General features: G+C 46.0%; 1 protein-coding gene across 22 annotated transcripts in view; it reads right to left on the bottom strand.

Annotated features, from left to right (window-relative positions):
- The window catches only part of GRIA1 (glutamate ionotropic receptor AMPA type subunit 1), a 168,156-nt gene extending 148,195 nt beyond the window's left edge, over positions 1-19,961 (bottom strand). For 18 of the 22 annotated variants that reach the window (XR_010589935.1, XR_010589934.1, XR_010589939.1 and 15 more), the window contains exons 1-2: positions 19,514-19,961; positions 17,073-17,210 (exon numbers count right to left, since the gene is read on the bottom strand). Coding sequence is in view for 13 of the 22 variants with exons in the window: in XM_024106816.3 (XP_023962584.1) it covers positions 17,073-17,210; positions 19,514-19,595 (220 nt within the window). In the remaining 9 variants the exon portion in view is untranslated. The remainder of the gene's footprint in view (positions 1-17,072; positions 17,211-19,513) is intronic. The other 4 variants (XR_010589938.1, XM_065555116.1, XM_065555117.1 and 1 more) reach the window with 2 other exon arrangements.
- Between the last annotated feature and the right edge of the window lie 312 nt (positions 19,962-20,273).

Below are 20,273 nucleotides of genomic sequence, written 5' to 3'. Positions count from 1 at the left end.
GTGGCAGAGACCTGGTGGGGGGGTCACCTTCCTCTGCAGCATGGGACATGCATGGGTCACTTGCTGGTTTAAACTACTGTAAATGTGGATTCTCTGTAACTTGAAGTCCTTAAATCATGATTTGAGGGTGTCAGTAACTCAGCCAGAGGTTAGAGGTTTATCACAGGAGTGGGTGGGTGAAGTTCTGTGGCCTGCAATGTGCAGGAGGTCAGATTAGATGATCATGATGGTCCCTTCTGACCTTAAAGTCTCTGAGTCTCTGAGCTATCGCGGAGATCACAGCAGTCACACACATGAACTGCAGCAGGTTGGGGGAAAAAAGCAGCAAATGACTGCAACAAAGTACTGCAACTGCAAACAAAGTCGAGAGGGGCAGAAAGGAGCATATGGCATCTTCTGTTCCTAATACAGGGATTGATCCTGCACCCAGTGAAGTCAACGGTGCAGGATCAGGCACCTATAACACAGGCTTCCTTGTAGGGAGAAAACACTTAAAACCCGGAACCCTGGATTACTCTTGGAATAATTCATGAGTTTAAATTACAGGAAGAAAGATTTGAAAACTCCAGCTAAATTTGGAAAAATGTAGCTCAAGTGGTTCACCCCCCACACATCCCCCTTCCCCAGATACCATGAGGTTCACCTGTCCCTGCTTCAGTGGCGTAGCTTAGTGACAACTGAACATTTTTTACCCGCTGTCCCACTGACCTCTGTGGCCGCAAATTCCCTGGAATCATGTATAGTACTTTGAGAACCCAGCGCTTTCTTCCTCCCTCTCACCTATTCCAAGAAGCTCTGTGATAATGACTGCAAGAAACTTTGGGGTGAGCTCATAGCTGCCGAGACAAAGATAAAATAACCTAAAATTCCATCCGCTCACAAATCTCTGTATTTGGAGCAAAAACCATACTCTTACTGAGCATTTTCAGCACGTACCCGCTATAGCTTTATGGTTTTGGCTCAGTGCGACACTGATCTGCCAAAGTTACCTCCCAACCTTCCCACCAATATTTCTGACCCAGTTGAAAACAAAACAAACAAACAACCCCTCCCCCCCGCCCGGCTTCACTTAAAGAATTTCCCAGTGCAATGACGGTCTTCAACTTTGCAGGAGAAAGAGTTCTGTGTCATTGTACTGCGTGCCTTTCTCTGCGCATGCCCCAGGGCATGTGCACACATGTCCCGTTCCGTTTGATTCAGCAAAAGGCTTCCAGGTGGCGAGGGAGGCGTCCCTCTGAATGCACAAACTCTCTGCTGGCCCCTGTGCCAGATCTTAAAGCAAATTGTTTTCAATTCCACGCAGCATCTTTAAGCAAAATGGATTGTAGCAGCACAGGGGAAGCTGTCTGCTGCCTGGTAATAAATTAGCTGTTAGCAGAGGTAACGGCGCTCACAATTCCATTTGCGATTTGAAGGGCTCACAGCTGCTTCTCATTTTCATAATAGCAGAAAAAGAAGAGAAAAGAGGACAAAGGAGTGACATGAAGCCAACCTCCAGATTCTTTCCAGTCACCGCTCTTCAGTAAAGAGATACGGTCAGATACTGCTTTCTTGTGATGGAACATTTTGAATGTAAAACTTACTGTTGCTGCAAGTGAAGGACTAGTTGCTTCTGCAGCAGTCAGGAATAGCAAGGAAAAAACATGGCCCAAGCTTACCCCACACATTACAGATCAGTGATTAAAGACCTGGTCCCCTTTTCACCACCACTCCAGCTGCACTGTTCCTCAGTCCTTGGCTACAGCATGTTCTAATATTCCCCCCACAGCATTCTCAGTACAGTAACTCTGGGGGGAGGGATAGCTCAGTGGTTTGAGCATTGGCCTGCTAAACCCAGGGTTGTGAGTTCAATCCTTGAGGGGGGCCACTTAGGGATCTGGGGCAAAAATCAGTACTTGGTCCTGCTAGTGAAGGCAGGGGGCTGGACTCGATGACCTTTCAAGGTCCCTTCCAGTTCTAGGAGATGGGATATTTCCATTAATTCAAAAAAAACTCCTCCCTTAAAGTTGTCCCAGTTAATATCGTTTCGTTATTAGGTTGCTGATCTATTAGAGAGCATACTCGTTTAAAGTCACGCAATGTTCTGTTATAAGGTTGTTTGGCTCGCCCCGCTCCGCCCGCCCAGTGCTCCTGCCGGGGAGCAGGGTCGGAGCATGGGGGTTTACCCCACTCTGCCCACCCAGCATTCCAGAGGGGGAGCAGGCAAGCTCCCCACCCCGCTCCCCGGCAGGAACGCCGGGCAGGCAGAGCAGGGCAAGCCCCCATGCCCCGACCCCACTACACCCCTGCCTCAACCAAGCTTCACAATCATCACTGGTGAGTACAGTATTAAATTGTTTGTTTAAAATTATTTAAAACTTATACCGTATATGTATATAATGTCTTTCGTCTGGTGAAAAAAATTTCCCTGGAACCTAACTCCCCCTATTTACATTAATTCTTATAGGGAAATTGGATTTGCTTAACGTCTTTTCACTTAAAGTAGCATTTTTCAGGAACATAACTGCAACGTTAAGCAAGGAGTTACTATACACCTCAATCCTGATGCTAATACACATCGACCATGAGCTGCAGCAGCTCCTGCTATCCCGTTGCTGATCTTTCTATGCCACAAAGCAATGCCAACGTGCCTCAGTCCACCAGCCCCCAGTCTTGGGCCTCCTCGACCAGAGTTTTTCACTAACTTGTCTTTGCTTTGCTGGTTTTGTGGCTAGGAAGCATTATGAATTCCTGCCGGAGATGGACTCAAGCCAGGAAATATGGATCTAGCTGGATTTCAAACACCTCAAAGTTTGGGTGTGTTTGGATGCAGGGTTATGGCCCCGCCCTTAAAAATTCCGATCCAGAGTGGATTCGGATTTTGAATACCCTTAAAATTCCCAGGAGCGTTTGGATTGTGGGGTTTGGTTCTGACCCATCTCAAATGGCTGCACAAAACTTGCTAGCGTAGAAATTAAATTTCCCATTAGCAAGACTCTGACTTGGAAAGAAAAGAAGATGTTTGTCCCTAAATAGTCAAAGCAGTGCACAGAGATTTAGCTGTGCTACTCCTATGAAAGCCAGTGGGAATTACACAGTCAAATCCCTAGGTTGTGTTTTGAATATGCTATGGTGAACATCTGGAGGACTATCCTCCACAGACTAACATTTTTAGACTCCCTCTGAGCCCAGCCCACAAGATCCCAGGGAAACACTATGACAGCCTGGGAGCAAGAAAAGAGAGAGAGATCTGTATAAAATAACGACAGCAAAAGCAAACCAGTGTATCTTTATTATATGCCTGCAAACACAATTACAGCAGCGAGCACGTGAAAATGAAAAACGTGAGAGAGGCCAAGAAAAGGGAGACACATCTCAGAGCAACAGCAGACCCTGCACATGTGCAAAAGGATGGGACCGTTCTGGAGAGACTGATACAAGCCATTAATATTCCATGAGCATATGGATTCTTTGCTCCCTAATAGAAATGTTAAGATCTCAGAACTGTGAATCATTCAGTCTAGTTCTGCTTTATACAGGCTTTTGCTGCTTGTAGAAAAAGAAAGGAAACGTTTGGTGCCAGGTAGCGTTATTTCCTTTAGTAAAGTATCAAGAAATTTAAGAAGTGTTATATCCAGTTTAAGGCTCAGGCCAAATTTTGTGCCCTAAGCACTGAAGAATGAACTGGTGGAGCATGTAGATGGGATTATGGGCACAGATTCCTTCCTTCTTCTCTGCCCCATCCATCTATCCCCCTCTTCCTCAACAGGTCCCCCTATAGGTGCCATTCGTCTTTCTGCGCAATCATCTCTGCTCAGTCGTCATCCGTGTTCCAGAACTCTTCAAGAGGTGTGAAAGATTCTGGACAACATCCAGGAATTCGGGAAAACCTGCTGTGCACAGCTGAGCACCAACAGGGACCCTTCTAGCACACAAGCTGCAGTCTTGCCACATGCAGTGACATCAGCGGGAGTTGTACTCCTGGCGCAACGTCAATATATGCATTGCAGACGGGCAGCGAGGCTCAGGTGGGAGAATGTCCCTCCTGGCCTGCCAGAGGACAATGGTGTTTATATTTTAAAACTAATAGACAAATGGTGGCGATTGGATGGTTAGTGCTGAGTCTAGAACTTCCCTGAATACAGAAATGCTAGATGATTGAGAGAGCGGTTCCTAGCAGGTAGTCTGAAAGACTTATGAGCTTGGAGTATCAAAATATCACCCCCACATCCCAGGCTTTTCTTCTCTGTCTGTTGCATCGATCTGCTGCCACTGGTGCATGTTTTTTGTTCCTGAAATTAGCCATTATGACACAGCTGAGGCCATGAGAGGACCACAGTGCTGCTGCTGTGAGAAGCCTCTCAATTGTGGTTTTGAAATGCTGGTGGCCTGTCTGTGCGCTGTAGGGCTGTATTCCACACCAGCTCGGCACAAGCCGGCACAGAGAGAGGATTAGGGCTTGCTGGAGAAAGGCTATCACGCCCATAGTTAAGCGGACCCAGCACCCCCCACAACACCTCTATCGACAAGGGCTTTGTGCAGGGCAGGGAGTGAGTTTGCACCATAGCGACTGATGGCACAGTACCAACAACTATCTGGAATGTCCTATTAAGAATTTAGGCTTAATATGGTTCTAGTACTTTTCATTTATTTATAATCATTCAGTTGGATGGCTCCTGTTTTATCCTAGATTCCAAGGCCAGAAGGGACCATTGTGATCACCTCGTCTGACCTCTTGTACAATACAGGCCATCAAGTTCCCCCCAAATAATTCCTAGAGCCGAGCTTTTAGATAAATATCCAGTCTTGATTTAAAAATGGCCACTGATGGAGAATCTTTCACAGCCTGAGGTAAATTGCTCTAATGGTTAATTTCCCTCACTGATAAAAATTTTAGATTACACAGTCAGTAATCCCAGAATCTAATGAGTGAGGTAACTATATGATTAAGCCAGGGATCGGCAACCTTTGGCACGTGGCCTGCCAGGGTAAGCGTCCTGGTGGGCCGGGCCGGTTTGTTTACCTGCCGCATCTGCAGGTTCGGCCGATTGCAGCTCCCACTGGCCGCAGTTCGCTGCTCCAGGCCAATGGGGGCTGCGGGAAGTGGCCGATCCCTGGATTAAGCAATGGCTTGCTAGCCCCTTGATGCTGAAGACCTGTTAACCCACAGGACAGATACAGCATGGGAAGGGTCCATGTAGGCTTCCCACCAAAGAGGGATTGGTGGAATTACAGGATCTTCTACCCATTCACTTCTAGGTCTCTACTGAGACTGACATCGCATTTTGATAATGTCTCACGATATAGGCAACTCACTGCTAGCAATTAGACTGAGTTCACCAGCATGTTACCTGTGGGCTCCCAAACAGGTATCAGATGGTAACAACTTTTGACCACTACCAGTCTTGTTGGATGATGAAAGATTGCATCCAAGATAGCAACAGGAGGGAGGGATAGCTCTGTGGTTTGAGCATTGGCCTGCTATACCCAGAGTTGTGAGTTCAATCCTTGAGGGGGCCATTTAGGGATATGGGGCAAAAATGTGTCTGGGGACTAGTCCTGCTTTGAGCAGGGGGTTGGACTAGATGACCTCCTGAGGTCCCTTCCAGCCCTGATATTTGGGGGGAGGGGTAAGAGATAGCTCAGTGGTTTGAGCATTGGCCTGCTAAACCCATGGTTGTGAGTTCAATCCTTGAAGGGGCCACTTAGGGATCTGGGGCAAAATCAGTACTTGGTCAAGGTAGGGGGCTGGACTCAATGACCTTTCAAGGTCCCTTCCAGTTCTAGGCAGTAGGATATCTCCATTAATTTTTATTTAATTTAGCAATCTCCTGAGTCATCCTGTCCTTCAGTGGCTCTGGTCTGCCTGTCTTTTTACTGTACACTCCACTTATGGTTCCGTGGGAAATGAGCAAGATGACACCAGGCCAGCCCCTGGACAGCAGCCACCCACTTCACTCACCCTCAGCAGTGGGTGCTGACTGGCAGAGATGGCAACGTCTAATCAGTAACAGCAGCAGGACTGGGAGAGCCTGGAGACTAAGGTAACTCAAATTAAGTCAGCTAAATGCACTTAACTATGCATTTAATTTAAATGCAACAGGGTAGCTGTTACAACCTAATAACATTTCAGGACGATGAGGTAGGGAAGTCTGCATAATCCATTCCTAGTCTGCTGACCCACAAGAATATAGCTACTGAGCTTTCAGCCTGAAATCAATGGGGGTTTCCCCCTCCCTCTCTAACAGTCTTTTGAGCATAGCTGTGATTTAAGCATCCATTACTTCCTTTTGTAGTTCATTAAATACATTAATCATCCTCTGAACAAAGAAATTTCTCCTGAACTCCCTACAGGCCAGACCTCCTTCTTGGCTGCAGCATATCTCAGCCGCCCAGCCCTTGTTACAGTGACAACAATACTTTCTAATAAGTGCTTCCATTTCCTCTGCTGGTTCTGTTTCCCCAACTGGTGCCATGCACCGTACAGAGGGTCTAAAACCTCTCTCCATGCCCATGCCTAAGCCCTCTCCCTTGTGCTGTGCTCCTGCTTAAGGCATAATCCACATGGCTGTCACCTTTAGACCAGATCTTCACTGCATGACATTTGATTGCAGTCCCCATGCAGGCAGTGTCCCTCCCTAGTGGTAGCTGCTCCGTTAATGCAATACCTGCAGGTTTCCATGCCTTGTGGCCAGGGGCCGAGTGTTGGGACTACGTGAGGGTGGAGCCTTTGGATCCATTGCATTGTTTGTGGGATGGTGTTTCTAGATTAGTTTATGCTTCTCGCTCAAAGGGTGGGGTGAAGCCCTGGCCTCAAAATAAAGGACTGAGAGCAGGGACTGAAGGAGGGGGGCTGGGGGCAGCAGTGCTCCTGGGACAGGAGGGGGGCGTAGTCCTCTAGAAACAAATGTGAGTAAAATGGATTCTGAGGGCTTGTTGAGGGCAACACTACGCAGGTGAAGAGAAGCTGGAGAGCAAGTCGTTGTACCCAGAGTTCCCTTCCGGTGACATCACTAGAAGACAGGGGCAGAGTGGTAACTCTGGGGGTGTTATGGGGTATCAAGTCTGGAGTTCCGTTGCATTTATTATGTGGTGGGGGGCAGAGTCTGAGTCCAGCCCCAGGCTTGGCACGCTCCACTCCCTACACCTAGAGATCGTGGGGGAATTGCTGGAGGCCTCTTGCCTCCGTGCTGATGTTTGGCTCCAGTGGTGCCTGTTACTCCCTTGAGCCAGCATTCTGAACATTGGGGGAGGAAGCCAGTTGCTGCAGGAACTCATGCTGGCTTGCTCTGGAGGAGAGGATTGAGCAGAACCTGGCTGGACCTCTCACCTCTTCCCGTCCCCTCCAAACCCAGCAACCTACAGCAGCAGGTGGTAAGGGAGCAGGGGAGGAACCCAGCATGGAGCAGCTGGCACAGGTTCCTCTTTGTGTGTGTATGTGGGAGGGAGGCGAGGGACTAGGGGCCTGTTGAAGTCAGATCTTTCCACTGGCTACAGTGGGCTGGGGATCAGGCCCTGAAGGCATCACAGTCAAAAAATTCCCAAGACAGCTATAACCCCTGCAACCAGTCCCTCCATTTTTGCTGCCCTTCCTCCTTTCTCAGCACTACCCCATCTCTCTTAGCATTTCTTCCTATCTTCTCCTCAGCCACTGTCCTCCATGCATTACTGCCTCCTGGAGCTCTTCTGAATTCTCAGCTCCCACCAATCCCAGCTGGTTTTTTGCTGCTCCCCTGTCAGGGTGCTGACACAGTCCAGAAGAGCTCCACTCCCACCCATTCATGCGAGCAAAGCCTTCTGCGGTCTGTTAGTGCTGCTTGGATGCAAAACAAACTGACTCAGGAGCTCTGGGGACATCAGCTGTGCTGGCAGGTAGCAGGAAAACCACAGCTGAATACTACGCTTATATATATTGCTCAATGAAACGTTATCCAAGTAAAGAAGGGCAAACTAAAGTTGGGGGTGGGGGAATAGCCCCCACCCCTGGCAAGCAAGTTCCTTGTATACTGCAGCTAGGGCACGTCTTCACTACCCGCCGGATCGGCGGGTAGCGATCGATCTATTGGGGATCGACTTATCGCGTCTAGTGAAGACGCGATAAAGTCGATCCCTGATCGCTCTGCCGTTGACTCCGGAAATCCACCGCGGCAAGAGGAGGAAGTGGAGTCGACGACGGTGCGGCGCCGCCGTCCTCACAGCCAGGTAAGTCGACCTAAAATACGCTATGCTATTCACGTAGCTGAAGTTGCGTATCTTAGGTCGACCCACCCGGTAGTGTAGACCTAGCTAAGTCACCGAAAGAGTTTTGCGGGCCTAACAGCAGTCCCTGAAGCCCGTGACCTCGCATCACCTTTCTACTCTGTCTCCATTACCACAGTTCCAGGACCTCTGTTATTTAGTCAAAGCCAAGATTTTTTTTTTATAGCCACATAAGAGCCCTGCCATCAGCTGACCATTACTTACTAATCTCAGACATCAGTCTTGTTTGTACTACGCTACTTTGTCTGCACAACTAGAAAAAGCCCCTCTCGCTGAAGCCCGAGCATGGTAATTTGCCTCTGTTCCTTGTTGCCTCTCGCTGTCACTTTCTCCAAGAGATCGGTCAGGGTTATGAAGCATAAGCACATCTCCTTTCTGTAGCCCTGGAGCTGGGTGAGGCAAGGGTTGAAGTGTGAACAGTTTTCGGGGCGGGGCGGGGCAGGGGTAGAAGTTACTGAGAAAGAATAAAAACATTTTTTGAAAAGTGCACTGGAGGGATTGATTGGGTACGGCTATTACAGAGCAGTGAAAGGAAATCAACCAGAGAGTGTTATTGTGCAGGCGAACGGCTGATTGGGTCAGCATGACTAAGGAACAGTTACAGTCTACATGATGTTAACAGGGATGTGTATTATTTGGACATATGCCGTGTGGAGAAGATGCTGGATTGCTAGTGGCTGGGTTTTCTGATACCCTTCCTCATGCTTGGGAGCACCTTAAAGGCCCACTTGCTTTCCTTGCCTTCTCACTGTGACCCACTCTGGCCCCAAGTACATACAAGCGTCTTTCTGAGATGAGAAGACAAAGCTACCTCTGTTCCAAGTGATGATGTTAAAATAAAATAATTCTTATCTGTGTTACTAATGTAACACCTTAGAAAATTCCAGCTGGGAGGATCTTAAAGATTCGAATTCACTTTTTACACCTAAGGTTCTCATTTTCTTTTGTTTTTTTTGGCATATCACTCAAATTGGACATTGCAACTAGGCTGAGACTCGTTTCATTTTTTGCTTCTCCTATCTTGATTTTAGTAAAGCTTTTGACAAAGTCTCACATGACATTCTCATAAGCAAACTAGGGAAATGTGGTCTAGATGAATTTATTATAACCATGGGAGCACAACTGGTTGAAAGCCCATACTCAAAGACTAGTTATCAATGGTTCTCTGTCAAACTGGGAAGGTGTATCTAGTGGAGTGCCACAGGGGTCAGTCCTGGGTCCGGTACTAGTCTATATTTTAGACATGGATAATGGAATTGAGCATATGCTTATGAAATTTGCAGATGGTACCAAGCTGAGAGGGGTTGCAAGCACTTTGGCGGAGAGGGTTAGAATTCAAAACAACCTTAATAAATGTTTTTAAAATGGTCTGACTTCAACTAGATGAAATTCAATGAAGACAACTGCAAAGTACTTCACTTAAGAAGGAAAAATCAAATTTACAACTACAAAATGGGGACTAACTGACTAGGTGGTAGTACTTCTGAAAAGGATCTAGGGATTATAGTGGATCACAAATTGATTCAACAATGCAATGCAGTTGCAAAAAAGGCTGATATCACTCTGAGGTGTATTAACAGGAGTGTTGTAAGTAAGACATTGTCAGTAATTGTCCTGCTCTACTTGGCACTGGTGAGGCCTCACCTGGAGTACTGTGTCTAGTTTTGGTTTCCACACTTTAGGAAAGATGTAGACAAATTTGAGAGAGTCCAGAGGAGAGCAACAGAATGATAAAAGGTTTAGAAAACTAGACCTATGAGGGAAGGTTAAAAAAAACTGGGCATGTTTAGTCTTGAGAAAAGAAGACCGAGGGGGAACCTGATAACAGTCTTCAAATATGTGAAGGGCTGTTCTAAAGAGGATGGGGATCGACTGTTCTCCATGTCCACTGACGGTAGGACAAGAAGTAATGGCTTAATCTGCAGTAAGGGAGATTTAGATTAGTTATTAGGAAAAACTTTCTAACTCTAAGGGTAGTTAAGCACTAGAATAGGCTCCCAAGGGAGGCTGTGGAATCCCCATCGCTGAAGGTTTTAAGAACAGGTTGGACAAACACCTGTCAGGGATGGTCTAGGTTTACTTGGTCCTGCCTCAGCGCTGGAGGCTGGACTTGGTGGCTCACGAGGTTCCTTCCAGCCCTACATTGCTATGAGTCTATGCACTAGCACAGTGCTGTTGCGTTTGAATCTCCAGCCCTAAAAGGGAAAATATACATCTAAAAATAATTATTTCTATTGGATTTGGGCAGAAAAAAACCTCATTATGACACTCTTTGTAATATCCTTATTAGGATTTCAACACACAGAGAGAGCTTTTTAATATACCAAATGCAACATCTAGGCCTGACTTGTTCAGTTGTGTCTCTTTTATAGATGATTTCAGATAGAGAAGGGGGTGAGCAAAGAGTGGAAAGCGATCAGCACCCGGAGGACGTAATTGCACCACTGCTTATTCTTTCTGAAATCACCTCTATAAATGCTGCCTGGCCACCTTTTACCCATGCAAGGCTTGTCCCGTTTTTGTCACTAATTAATGTCTGGGATCCATCCCAGGAGACAGGTTAGATTTGCAGGTGTGAAATTCCCCCTGTTCCTACTATGAGTCTTCTGAATCATGGCTGTCACATTGGCTTTTCTCCACGGCCCTGGCACCTCTCCTATTGCCCGCGAGGAAAACCAACGCCGTCATTCAGAGAATAAATATCCTCCCGTCCTCTGATAAAAGAAAACAAACAAACCTGACTCTATGAACCCTATTCACTGAGGTTTAACACTATGTAACAGACAGAGTAGTGTCATGTCTGCCAAATGGCAACCTGGTATTGTCCACACCACCTACAGATTATTCCAGATGAGATTCCAACAGGGATTCTCCCAGTCTGCTGGTGTTCAGACACTTTAGTGACAGAGGCCATCTAAGCATATAGATAGATTAGACCAGGGGTAGGCAACCTATGGCACCAAAGGCGGCACACGAGCTGACTTTCAGTGGCACTCACACTGCTGGGTCCTGGCCACCAGTCCGGGGGGCTCTGCATTTTAATTTAATTTTAAATGAAGCTTCTTAAACATTTTAAAAACCTTATTTACTTTACATACAACAATAGTTTAGTTCTATATTATAGACTTATAGAAAGAGACCTGCTAAAAACATTAAAATGTATGACTGGCACGCGAAACCTTAAATTAGAGTGAATAAATGGAGACTCAGAACAGCACTTCTGAAAGGTTGCCGACCCCGGGATTAGACAAAGACTATACTAGACATGTCAAATGTCTTCCCCCTACCGGCGGTAGCAGTCATAAAAGCAAATTTCTCTGTGCATGTCTTCTGAGGTTCCTCTCCTTTTGGGAGCAACTCAAGGGGCCAGATCCCATCCTTGTTGCTAATTGCTGGCCAGACACCAGCACAAGCTCAGTCAACTAGCAGTCACCCAGCTGGTAGGCATATCCTGCATGTTCCCCCAGCACAGGTCCCAGCTCAGGATTTTGTCGGCAGAAGCAATATGATAGTCCCACGCTCACGGGAGCTGGAAGGCAGCTGCTTTCTGGCAGATCTAGGAGGAGTTTACGCCTTCTTTCTTCCAGAAGTCACTCTTTGCAGATCTTTGGCAAAATTCACCCCCTTCAGCCCTTACCTACCCTATTTATGTGTGGATTTGACTGTATGGTGGTAACATCTCATTTAACAACCATTGGCTTTTAATCAATATACCGATCCCACCGGGTGTCGAGCACCCTCAACACCCATTGACTTAAATGTGAGTTGACACTGATCCATTGCTCACAGAAGAGACCTGACTACATCTGTTTATAAAATCTAAAGAGAGGCATTCACTCGCAGCAGCTATTGCATTAACTCAATGTCATTTGATCATTAAACAGGTATTTCTGCTGGTTTCGATCGTGTGAAGTAGGCATCTCTATCACTGCAGAAGTACACTGTTTACAGTATTTTTATAGCACTACTCAACCCCCGCCACCCCTACACCACTCCAAAATTTACATAATATCCTAGGACAGGCCTCTCCGGGATTAAGGAAGTTTAATTACAAAACTGCATTTTAATTGATTGCTGCCGGAATAATTACAAGCAGCGCCATTCCGAGCAATGGCGACCACTCGGTTTGTCAACAAAAAGGGATTTTTAATTCCTCATACAATAATTGTTTAATTAAATCACATTTAGATCCTCATTTGAGAACATTAAAATGGGTGTCTTACTTCCTGCCACTAAAAAAGGTAATTTGAGAGATGAAGAGCAAGGTACAGAAGCACTGTATGCACATGGGTATCTCAAGCAAACAAACAAAATCATTCGTGTGTAGTTAGTCCTTTATATATTATTATTGCTATCAAATTATCTTGGCATTATAGGTAAGAACCTAATCAAATAATGAGAGATCAGGACAGATCTCTTCTTAGTTGGTTCTGCTATGTAGTTTTACAACACAAACCCATTCTTCTTGTTTTCATTTTCTAAAGTATCACTGATTTTATTAATAGTATTATTAGTCCAATAGCAGTACCCATTCGGGATCACCCAATCAGCGATGGGCACTGTACACGCACAGATGGAGAATGATATAACAAAGTATTATGGTCTGGATTTTCAGCCTTCAGCCTCCACGCACATGCAGCTGAAAATTCATGCACTTTGCATGTGCAAACACCTGCATGCCATGCCACGAATGCTAATGCTTGTGTCCATCTTTTAAATTGCCCGGTACCTAGGCACACACAAAGGCTAACCTTTGCACCAACAAAAACCCATTGGCTCCAGTGGGTTATAGGGGTGCAAATGCTAATACTTTTCAGTAGGTGGTTTTACTTGCAAGTGGTGGTGTGCATGAGTGATGGCCACCATCCTTGACTGACACCTTAGGGATTGAACCCTGCACCTCCAGAGCAAACAGCATGAGCTAAAAGCCATTGCTCAGTAATGTGGGGCTGTAAAAGCTCATATCCTTGGTACAGGGGAGATCTGTAACACACACTCCCAGTAGGTTACTCATGCATCAATGGAGACCTAGTAGAAGCTTAGCTGAAAACTGACCTTCAGTAGGGGCAGGCTCAGTGCAAACCTCTTGTACACAACTCTTTCGTTGCCCTTTGATCCCTGACTATAATACTTGTGTTCAGCCTGGTCCTCCACTTGGCTATGCAGTTGTAGCTGCGTCCTAAGCTGCAGCACTCTGTATTTCCAGGAGCTGGCATTTCACACAATTCCACCAATACCTCTCAGGTCTGAACTGCAACTGCTGCAGCTGAGCGGACACGGACCGTCAGTCCCAACATAAAGTACGTGGTGGGTTCTGTGATGCAGACAAAGCTCACTGGAGACCACAACATTCATTTCCAATTATGACCACAGCCAGAATCTGCGCTCGGGTCTCTGACGGTGACTGGAAAGTTCTATATAACCTTTTGGGCCACTGAATTCCAGTACAAACCCTTCTGCTATATAATGTCACGATTTTGCCCATTATACTAACCTCTCGCTGGAATATACTTCTGTGGTCGGGTGGGCTGTAACATTAGTACTCTCCCAAAATAACTGTCTCTCTGATAAAAGATGTACGAATACAGCTGCTGCCATCTGAGCTGTAGGATATCTCCTTTAACTAATGACAGTGGTCAGTCCCACATTCTCCCTGTAACCCAACCACATGGGGGCTACATAACACACACTGACACAAACACAAAGCCAATACATTACCCTATGTCTTGTGGGTCAGGGTTAAGATGGTTATTAGAATGTGCCCAGTGAATTTTCACATGCAAGCATGGTTATTAACCACATGCATGAAATGAGAGGTTATTGGATATTAATTTCAATTACGGTCACTGGTTATTTTCATAGATCCATAAGGCGTAGAGGATTTTTTAAAAATGTCCTGTTCTTCTTACAGGGTTAGGATAAGGGAGTTAAACTTTTTACAGTACATACCTTTCAGTTAACCAATGTCTTTGAGTTGGAATATTCAATATTGCTCTGTAACAGCATAAATGTCAAGCTCAGATCCATCAGAAATCACAAGATTATTGCTGTGCTGTATCGCCGCTGACTGATGGCCTGGCAACCAGTTGCAACAGACTGATATTCCACCTGGCTTATTGCTTTGAGGGACACTAGATCATAATTGTCAATCCAACATCCTCACTGATGTGCAGGCTCTGTGCATTAGCACTGTTACCTGCCCCATCGCCGGGGGTGACTGGTTACATCCTGTCGAGTGAATTCACCAATTGTGACAACAGAGCTTATCCATCCTTATTGGGTAAGCAGTTCTAGGGCAGGTAGTGTAGACAGTGGCACAAACAGTGGATGAAATGCATTTTGCAAGCTGTCCTCTTGCACCAGGCCCTCGTGCTGCTACCCTGTTTGTGCCTCACATGCTACCTAGCTCGGCTTCGTACTACCGCAGTGACCACCGGCTCTTAATACTTATTTTGCATTTAGAATTGCCACGAGGACACGGGTGACGGTGGCAGACTGAATTCTGGCATGAGGCAGGGCTGCAGGCGTCTGATCTATTAGTTTACTCAGGTCCCATGCTAGACTTCTTGGTACATGAAGCACCATAGACAGAGCATTTGGAGATGCAGGTAATTCAAGTTAGAGAAACAGTGGCATCTTCTGTATCTCCATGGAAACAAACAATCTGTATCTTTAGTCAGTAACGTATATTATCTTCTAAAAATGATAGGTCCACCAAGCACTCAGGGATTTTATTCCCCACAAATAAAGGGATCTTTGCTCTTCCACCCTGCAGATGTCTAGGCTTGGCACTCAGGAGGGGAATTCACCAGGAGATGACAGCCTACTTTCAGGCTAGATGACTGGATTAACTCCCTTTTTGTGCCTCCAAAACAAATGCTGCTTTCCATAGCCTTGGAGAACAGACTTTGGGAAGCTTTTAATTAAAAAAAAAATTGAGACTAAATGAAGTTGGATTGCATGGAGCGCTTTGTCTGTCTGATCTAGGACAACGTGTCCTACATAAAACTTAAATATAACATCCAGCCAGTGAAGCTTTCCATCTCTTTGGGGGGCCAGCTCGCTTTCATTTAGCCTTTGTCAGTCCACATCCCCCTGTGTACTAATGATACAGGGTTTCCTCATGATCCTGCTGTCATCACTAATGGCTGTGGAGTAAACACAGTCATCAGAGACAGGTGTACAGAGGGAGGAGGACTGAAGATCAGACACAGTATTCTGTGAAACAGTCCTGCACCGGAGATCAGATTCCACCGGTCCTGCTTAGCGACCTGCTACCAGATCAGGAATGGACAAGTCCAAACGCAGCCCATAATCCTCTCCTGGGTAGGTCGTATCCCCCTTTGACAAATATCAGAGGGATCTTTCTTTTTCTTATACTTTGGCAAGGCTTGTTTAGCTTGTTCTGCCAATAAAGTCTCATTGAATTGACCTGAAATAGTTTTTTTCTGGCTTGATGGAAGCCTACCAGTTGGCTCAGAGAGGACTATTAAGGAAAATAAAAAAATCTTTACAGTAGTCATTAGCTACTACAGTGAAAAAGTGGCCACATTATTACCTCTCTCTCTCTCTCTTTTTTTTTTTTTTAGCGCTGTCTGAAGAATTCCAGGATTGCAAAACCCTCTGTTTACAGACCTCACAACAGAAACACGTAACCCTCCTTCCTCCAAAGAAACACTTTGTTAATTCTTCCGCTTGTACGTATTGGGTTATTTTTCCAAGGGAACATTTTTTTCCCCTGTGCATTTCCTAGCAGAGGAGAACAGTTTGTATCCATATCAATCTGGCTAGCCACATGACTAAACTGCAGAGAGGGTGTTTCAGTGAATCAAAAGGATACTACAAACGTTAGCCAATAACAATGCACCAGGAATCACAAAAAGAAGGCTTTCTTATATCCCTCCAGTCCCTACTGCCAGTCCTTAAATACACACACGGATTGAAAGCGATGAGTAGAACACTGGATCAAATGAAAGAATTCTTTGTGCATCAAGTCACAACAGGCTCTAGTCTCTCTAACAAAGCACTGGACTGCACAATACAAAGAGGGGAGCCCTGCAGTATTCCCATTTTGAACTGCGGGTTTTTTTTCCCCATTCCTTTTGTTACTGCTAATCCTGATATTACCTGGCGATACATTCTTTTTGCTCCCGACCACCCCACATAACGAGAAGCCGTCCAATAGGCAGCGTTCTTTAGTAACATGCAGCTAAGCCATATTCATGGTTCTGCTGTGGTAGTTCTCAGAAACACTTTAATGGCACTGATAATTCCAGCAAAATTTGAAACCAGACCTCTCTCCTTTCTCTCATTATTGGGCATGTCCCTTGTTTTAAATCCAGCCTCTAATTGCATCTAGCACCCTTTTTTCAGCTATCTGTTACTTCCACCAGAAATGTTGCCTGGCTAACCTGAGGCTAGAGAAAGAGGTGTTCTATTAAGTAGCCCATTCCACGCCCAGAAGTGGGGTGTGTGTCACATCAGGGCTATGACAAACATAGGAGCGAGAACTGAAATGAAACCCCACCATGAAAAGTGTGGGAGAGATTAAGAAGCAGAGAGTAACTGCAAGGTTTTTACATAGCATTTTAAAATCATCAACAGAGAAAATATAAGACATCTCGTGAACAACTGCAGAGATACCTAATGCCCAAGTCCTGAAACAAACCAAACAGAATCAGAAATCTCTTGTACAGAGTTTCTTTACATGGAGCTGATGGAGGATTTCAAGTTGGGAGCAAGAGTCCCTGTACATACGTCCCTCATTTCAGAGGAAAAACCAGCCAGGATGAAAGCCACAAAAAAGAGAGAGAGTACGGAAAGCCATTACTTACAGGTGTATGTCATTTCAAAGCTGTCGCTAATATTCACAATGTCAATCTGGGGAAGCAGTTTAGGGGGTTCTGTGAGCTGAGACAATGCAAACCTAAAAGCCGCATGTTCCTGGGACTGCTGATTAGGAAATAATCCCCCTAGAGAGAAAAAACAAAACAAAGCAAAGGTCTTAAATGCATCCACATTGCAAGGCTCGTTTGTTACAACCCGTCTTTTGACAGGAAGCGACTGCTCCCCAGCTCAACGAATGCTACTCACGTGCGGCTAGACTCCATAACTTCCCAGTACGGCGAGAAACAAGGGGGTATGCGCTTAGGCATCTTTTGTAGCGGGTGCCTTATGTCAGACATGTATCAAAAATATGCCAGCTCACACATTTCCCTCGGCCTGGCAGTGGCTAGCATGGGATTGAGCCAATTGATTTGGGGTAAGTCCCCGGCATAACGGTAAGGGACAAGAACTGAAGTACTGCCAGGATATCCTTATGAGGGAGAACAGCATCTCTCTACCCCTCCCCCCCCCGTAACCAGTGGAGAAAGCACCTCATGCAGCTCACCCGTCTGTAGGCCCACATTTGATTCTGCCCCCCCCCCCCGACTCACCACAAACAGCCCAATGGACTCAAATGCGCTACTCTACTCAAGGAGTAAAGTGCTGCTCGGAAGGGGTTAGGCTGGCAGAATCAGACCCAGAATGAATAATATTTGGTGGCTGGGGACTGAGGGAAGAGAAACTCCTAAGACGGTTGTTGTGAAGGCGGAGAATAAAGCCTTCTTGACAGGCCACCTGCTGCTAAGCAGGGATGAAGTTCGCCGCATTGAGAAGACCAGCATTTTGTTTTACAGGTGACAACAGACAAAGCCTGCAAGACCAGTCAAAAATCTGACCATGACGGGGTTTGCCCACTGAGATGATTGCCAGGATCCCAGGCAAGCCCTGGAATTATAGTACAAATCGGATAGGACTTGCCAGTCTGGATCAGACCCAAGATCCATCTAGCCCAGCATCCTCTCTCTGACAGTGGCCAGCACCAGCTGCCTCAGGGGAAGTTGTAAGAGACCTTGTAGTAGGCATTGATGGGATAACCTGATCCCAGGGAAAGTTTGCTTCTGACTCCCAATTTTTAGAGGTCAGTTTCTGCTCTAGAGCATGAGGGTTTAGATTCCGTCCACACTCTTATTTTAATATTTACTGTTCTACAGCGGGGTTTTCTTGCTGTCCTTACAAATGTAAAAGGGAGTCTTATTATCCTTATTTACAAGTCAGGAAACGAAGCACAGAGAGATATAGTGACTAATGGAATGAAAAGAAAAAGGTCTATTGATTAATTACAACTTTCCCCAAGCAAACTGCTTGGAAAATCAGCGAGGAACCAGCAGTGCAGAGAACTGCCCATTGGCAGGAAAGGCACTTTGCACATTTTCTACACAGATTATATCTCCTACTAGTGTGGAGGGGGCATTTGCGCACCAAAAAAATAATCATGCCTAAGTGTTGCTGCCAAAGGAAAACCAACCCGCCAGTATGCATCCATCCATCTTTTTTTTTTTTTAAATGGGAAAAAAGCTTGAGATGTCGAATAAATCCTGAGTCGGGGGTGAGTGGCTAGGAGGGGAGGTGAAGGGGGAAGCAAAGAAGCATAAACAGCAATAAATGCACCAATGTGCAGCTGGACTAACCCCGGAGTTGCTTTAACTCACTGGCTTAGCAAACGGTTAGCATTACAAAGAGAGGGGTGATGGAAAGGGACCTGTGCACAAGGGAGAGAGAGGAGCAGAGATATGGTACCCAATTGCATCTAATAAAATAATAATAAAGAATAAGAAGGTGGGGGAGGGATGAGAGAAGCTGTGAAATTATAGAATGGGGGAGGGCAAGAGACAAAGACATGGGGAATTGCCAGTACTAACGGAAAGCAAGTGGAATGGAATGAAAACAGATTTGAGTGCAACATCCTCCTAGACTAGCTCTGGCCTTATTCTTTCACAACAAACAACAACAACCGAGATGGTCTAGTGTTGTTTCCTCCGCCAGGTACTCCACCTCCAGACATGAGAAACCTTGCCAAAAATTAAAAAAGCACCGATTGCATTTTACTACCCCGCTCCCCGTCTCTCCCCCCACTCCCCACATGCAGGGCACCAGCCCTGGTATTTTCCTTAGCAAACAAACAAACAGTTTTTTTTGCTTCCTCCATTTCTGAGGCACTTTTGGGTGCAGGCACTGATTTCCCCCCTGGAAGAATTGATACATCCCTGCTATTATGATCTCTTCGGCAGCCTCCACAGCTCTAGCCACATCAAAATCCACCCTGCACATCACACAGATACACATTCTTTCTTTGCAAGCAAAGGGAATGAATTGGTCAGATTCCCCCCGCTGCTTGCCAGGGAAAGTCGCTCACAAATAGAACCGCAGCTCTGAAGCATCTCAAACTCACCTATCTGGATATTGTTGGGGAAATTGGCCCCTAACACCGTCCCTAGGAAACTGGTGCAGAAGAAGGCAAAAATGTGCTGCATATTCCTTTTTGCATTGGCGAAAAAGAACCTCAGTTCCAAGCATAGATTTGTTTTTTTTCCCCCCTCTAGTCTCTTTCTCTCTCTCTCCTCCCTTCTGCTATGCCTTCTGTATTGTGCAGCTCTTTCTCTTGGAATCCAGCGTTTAGACTGCTGCCTTAACACCAACTGACAGCAGGATTAACTGAGCACTGAGAGAAAGAAAGAGAAACCCTTCCTCATCCCCCCTCCGCACGCACACACACACACACACACTGTGCCCTTCTCTCATGCTAATTTCCCTCTCCTAGTTGGAGCTCAACAGCTGGGCTAAAGCCTTTCCCCACCCTCATTTCAGTCTCTTCCTCTGGGGTCCCCTGCATTGTCCGTTGAGGGCAATTCACACGTTTCCCTAAATTAACCTTCCTCCCCCCATTTTGGCACCGGGTATAAAGAACGTGCAAATCAGTAGGTGGCAAACTCCTACAGAGTTATGCATCCGAAGAAGTGGGCAGTAGCCCACGAAAGCTTATGCTCTAATAAATTTGTTAGTCTCTAAGGTGCCACAAGTACTCCTGTTCTTTTTGCGGATACAGACTAACACGGCTGCTACTCTGAATCCTACAGAGAAAGGTCTCAACTCCACTGTCTTAGATCGATATTTTTTTGAGCTGGGTGACTTGGCCCTTGGGATCCAGATCT

This window comes from Chrysemys picta, chromosome 8 (genome assembly GCF_011386835.1).
Source record: "Chrysemys picta bellii isolate R12L10 chromosome 8, ASM1138683v2, whole genome shotgun sequence".
Classification (NCBI taxonomy): Eukaryota; Metazoa; Chordata; order Testudines; family Emydidae; genus Chrysemys; species Chrysemys picta.
Note: the sequence above shows the minus strand (reverse complement) of the source record. Positions and strands in the feature narration are given on the sequence as shown.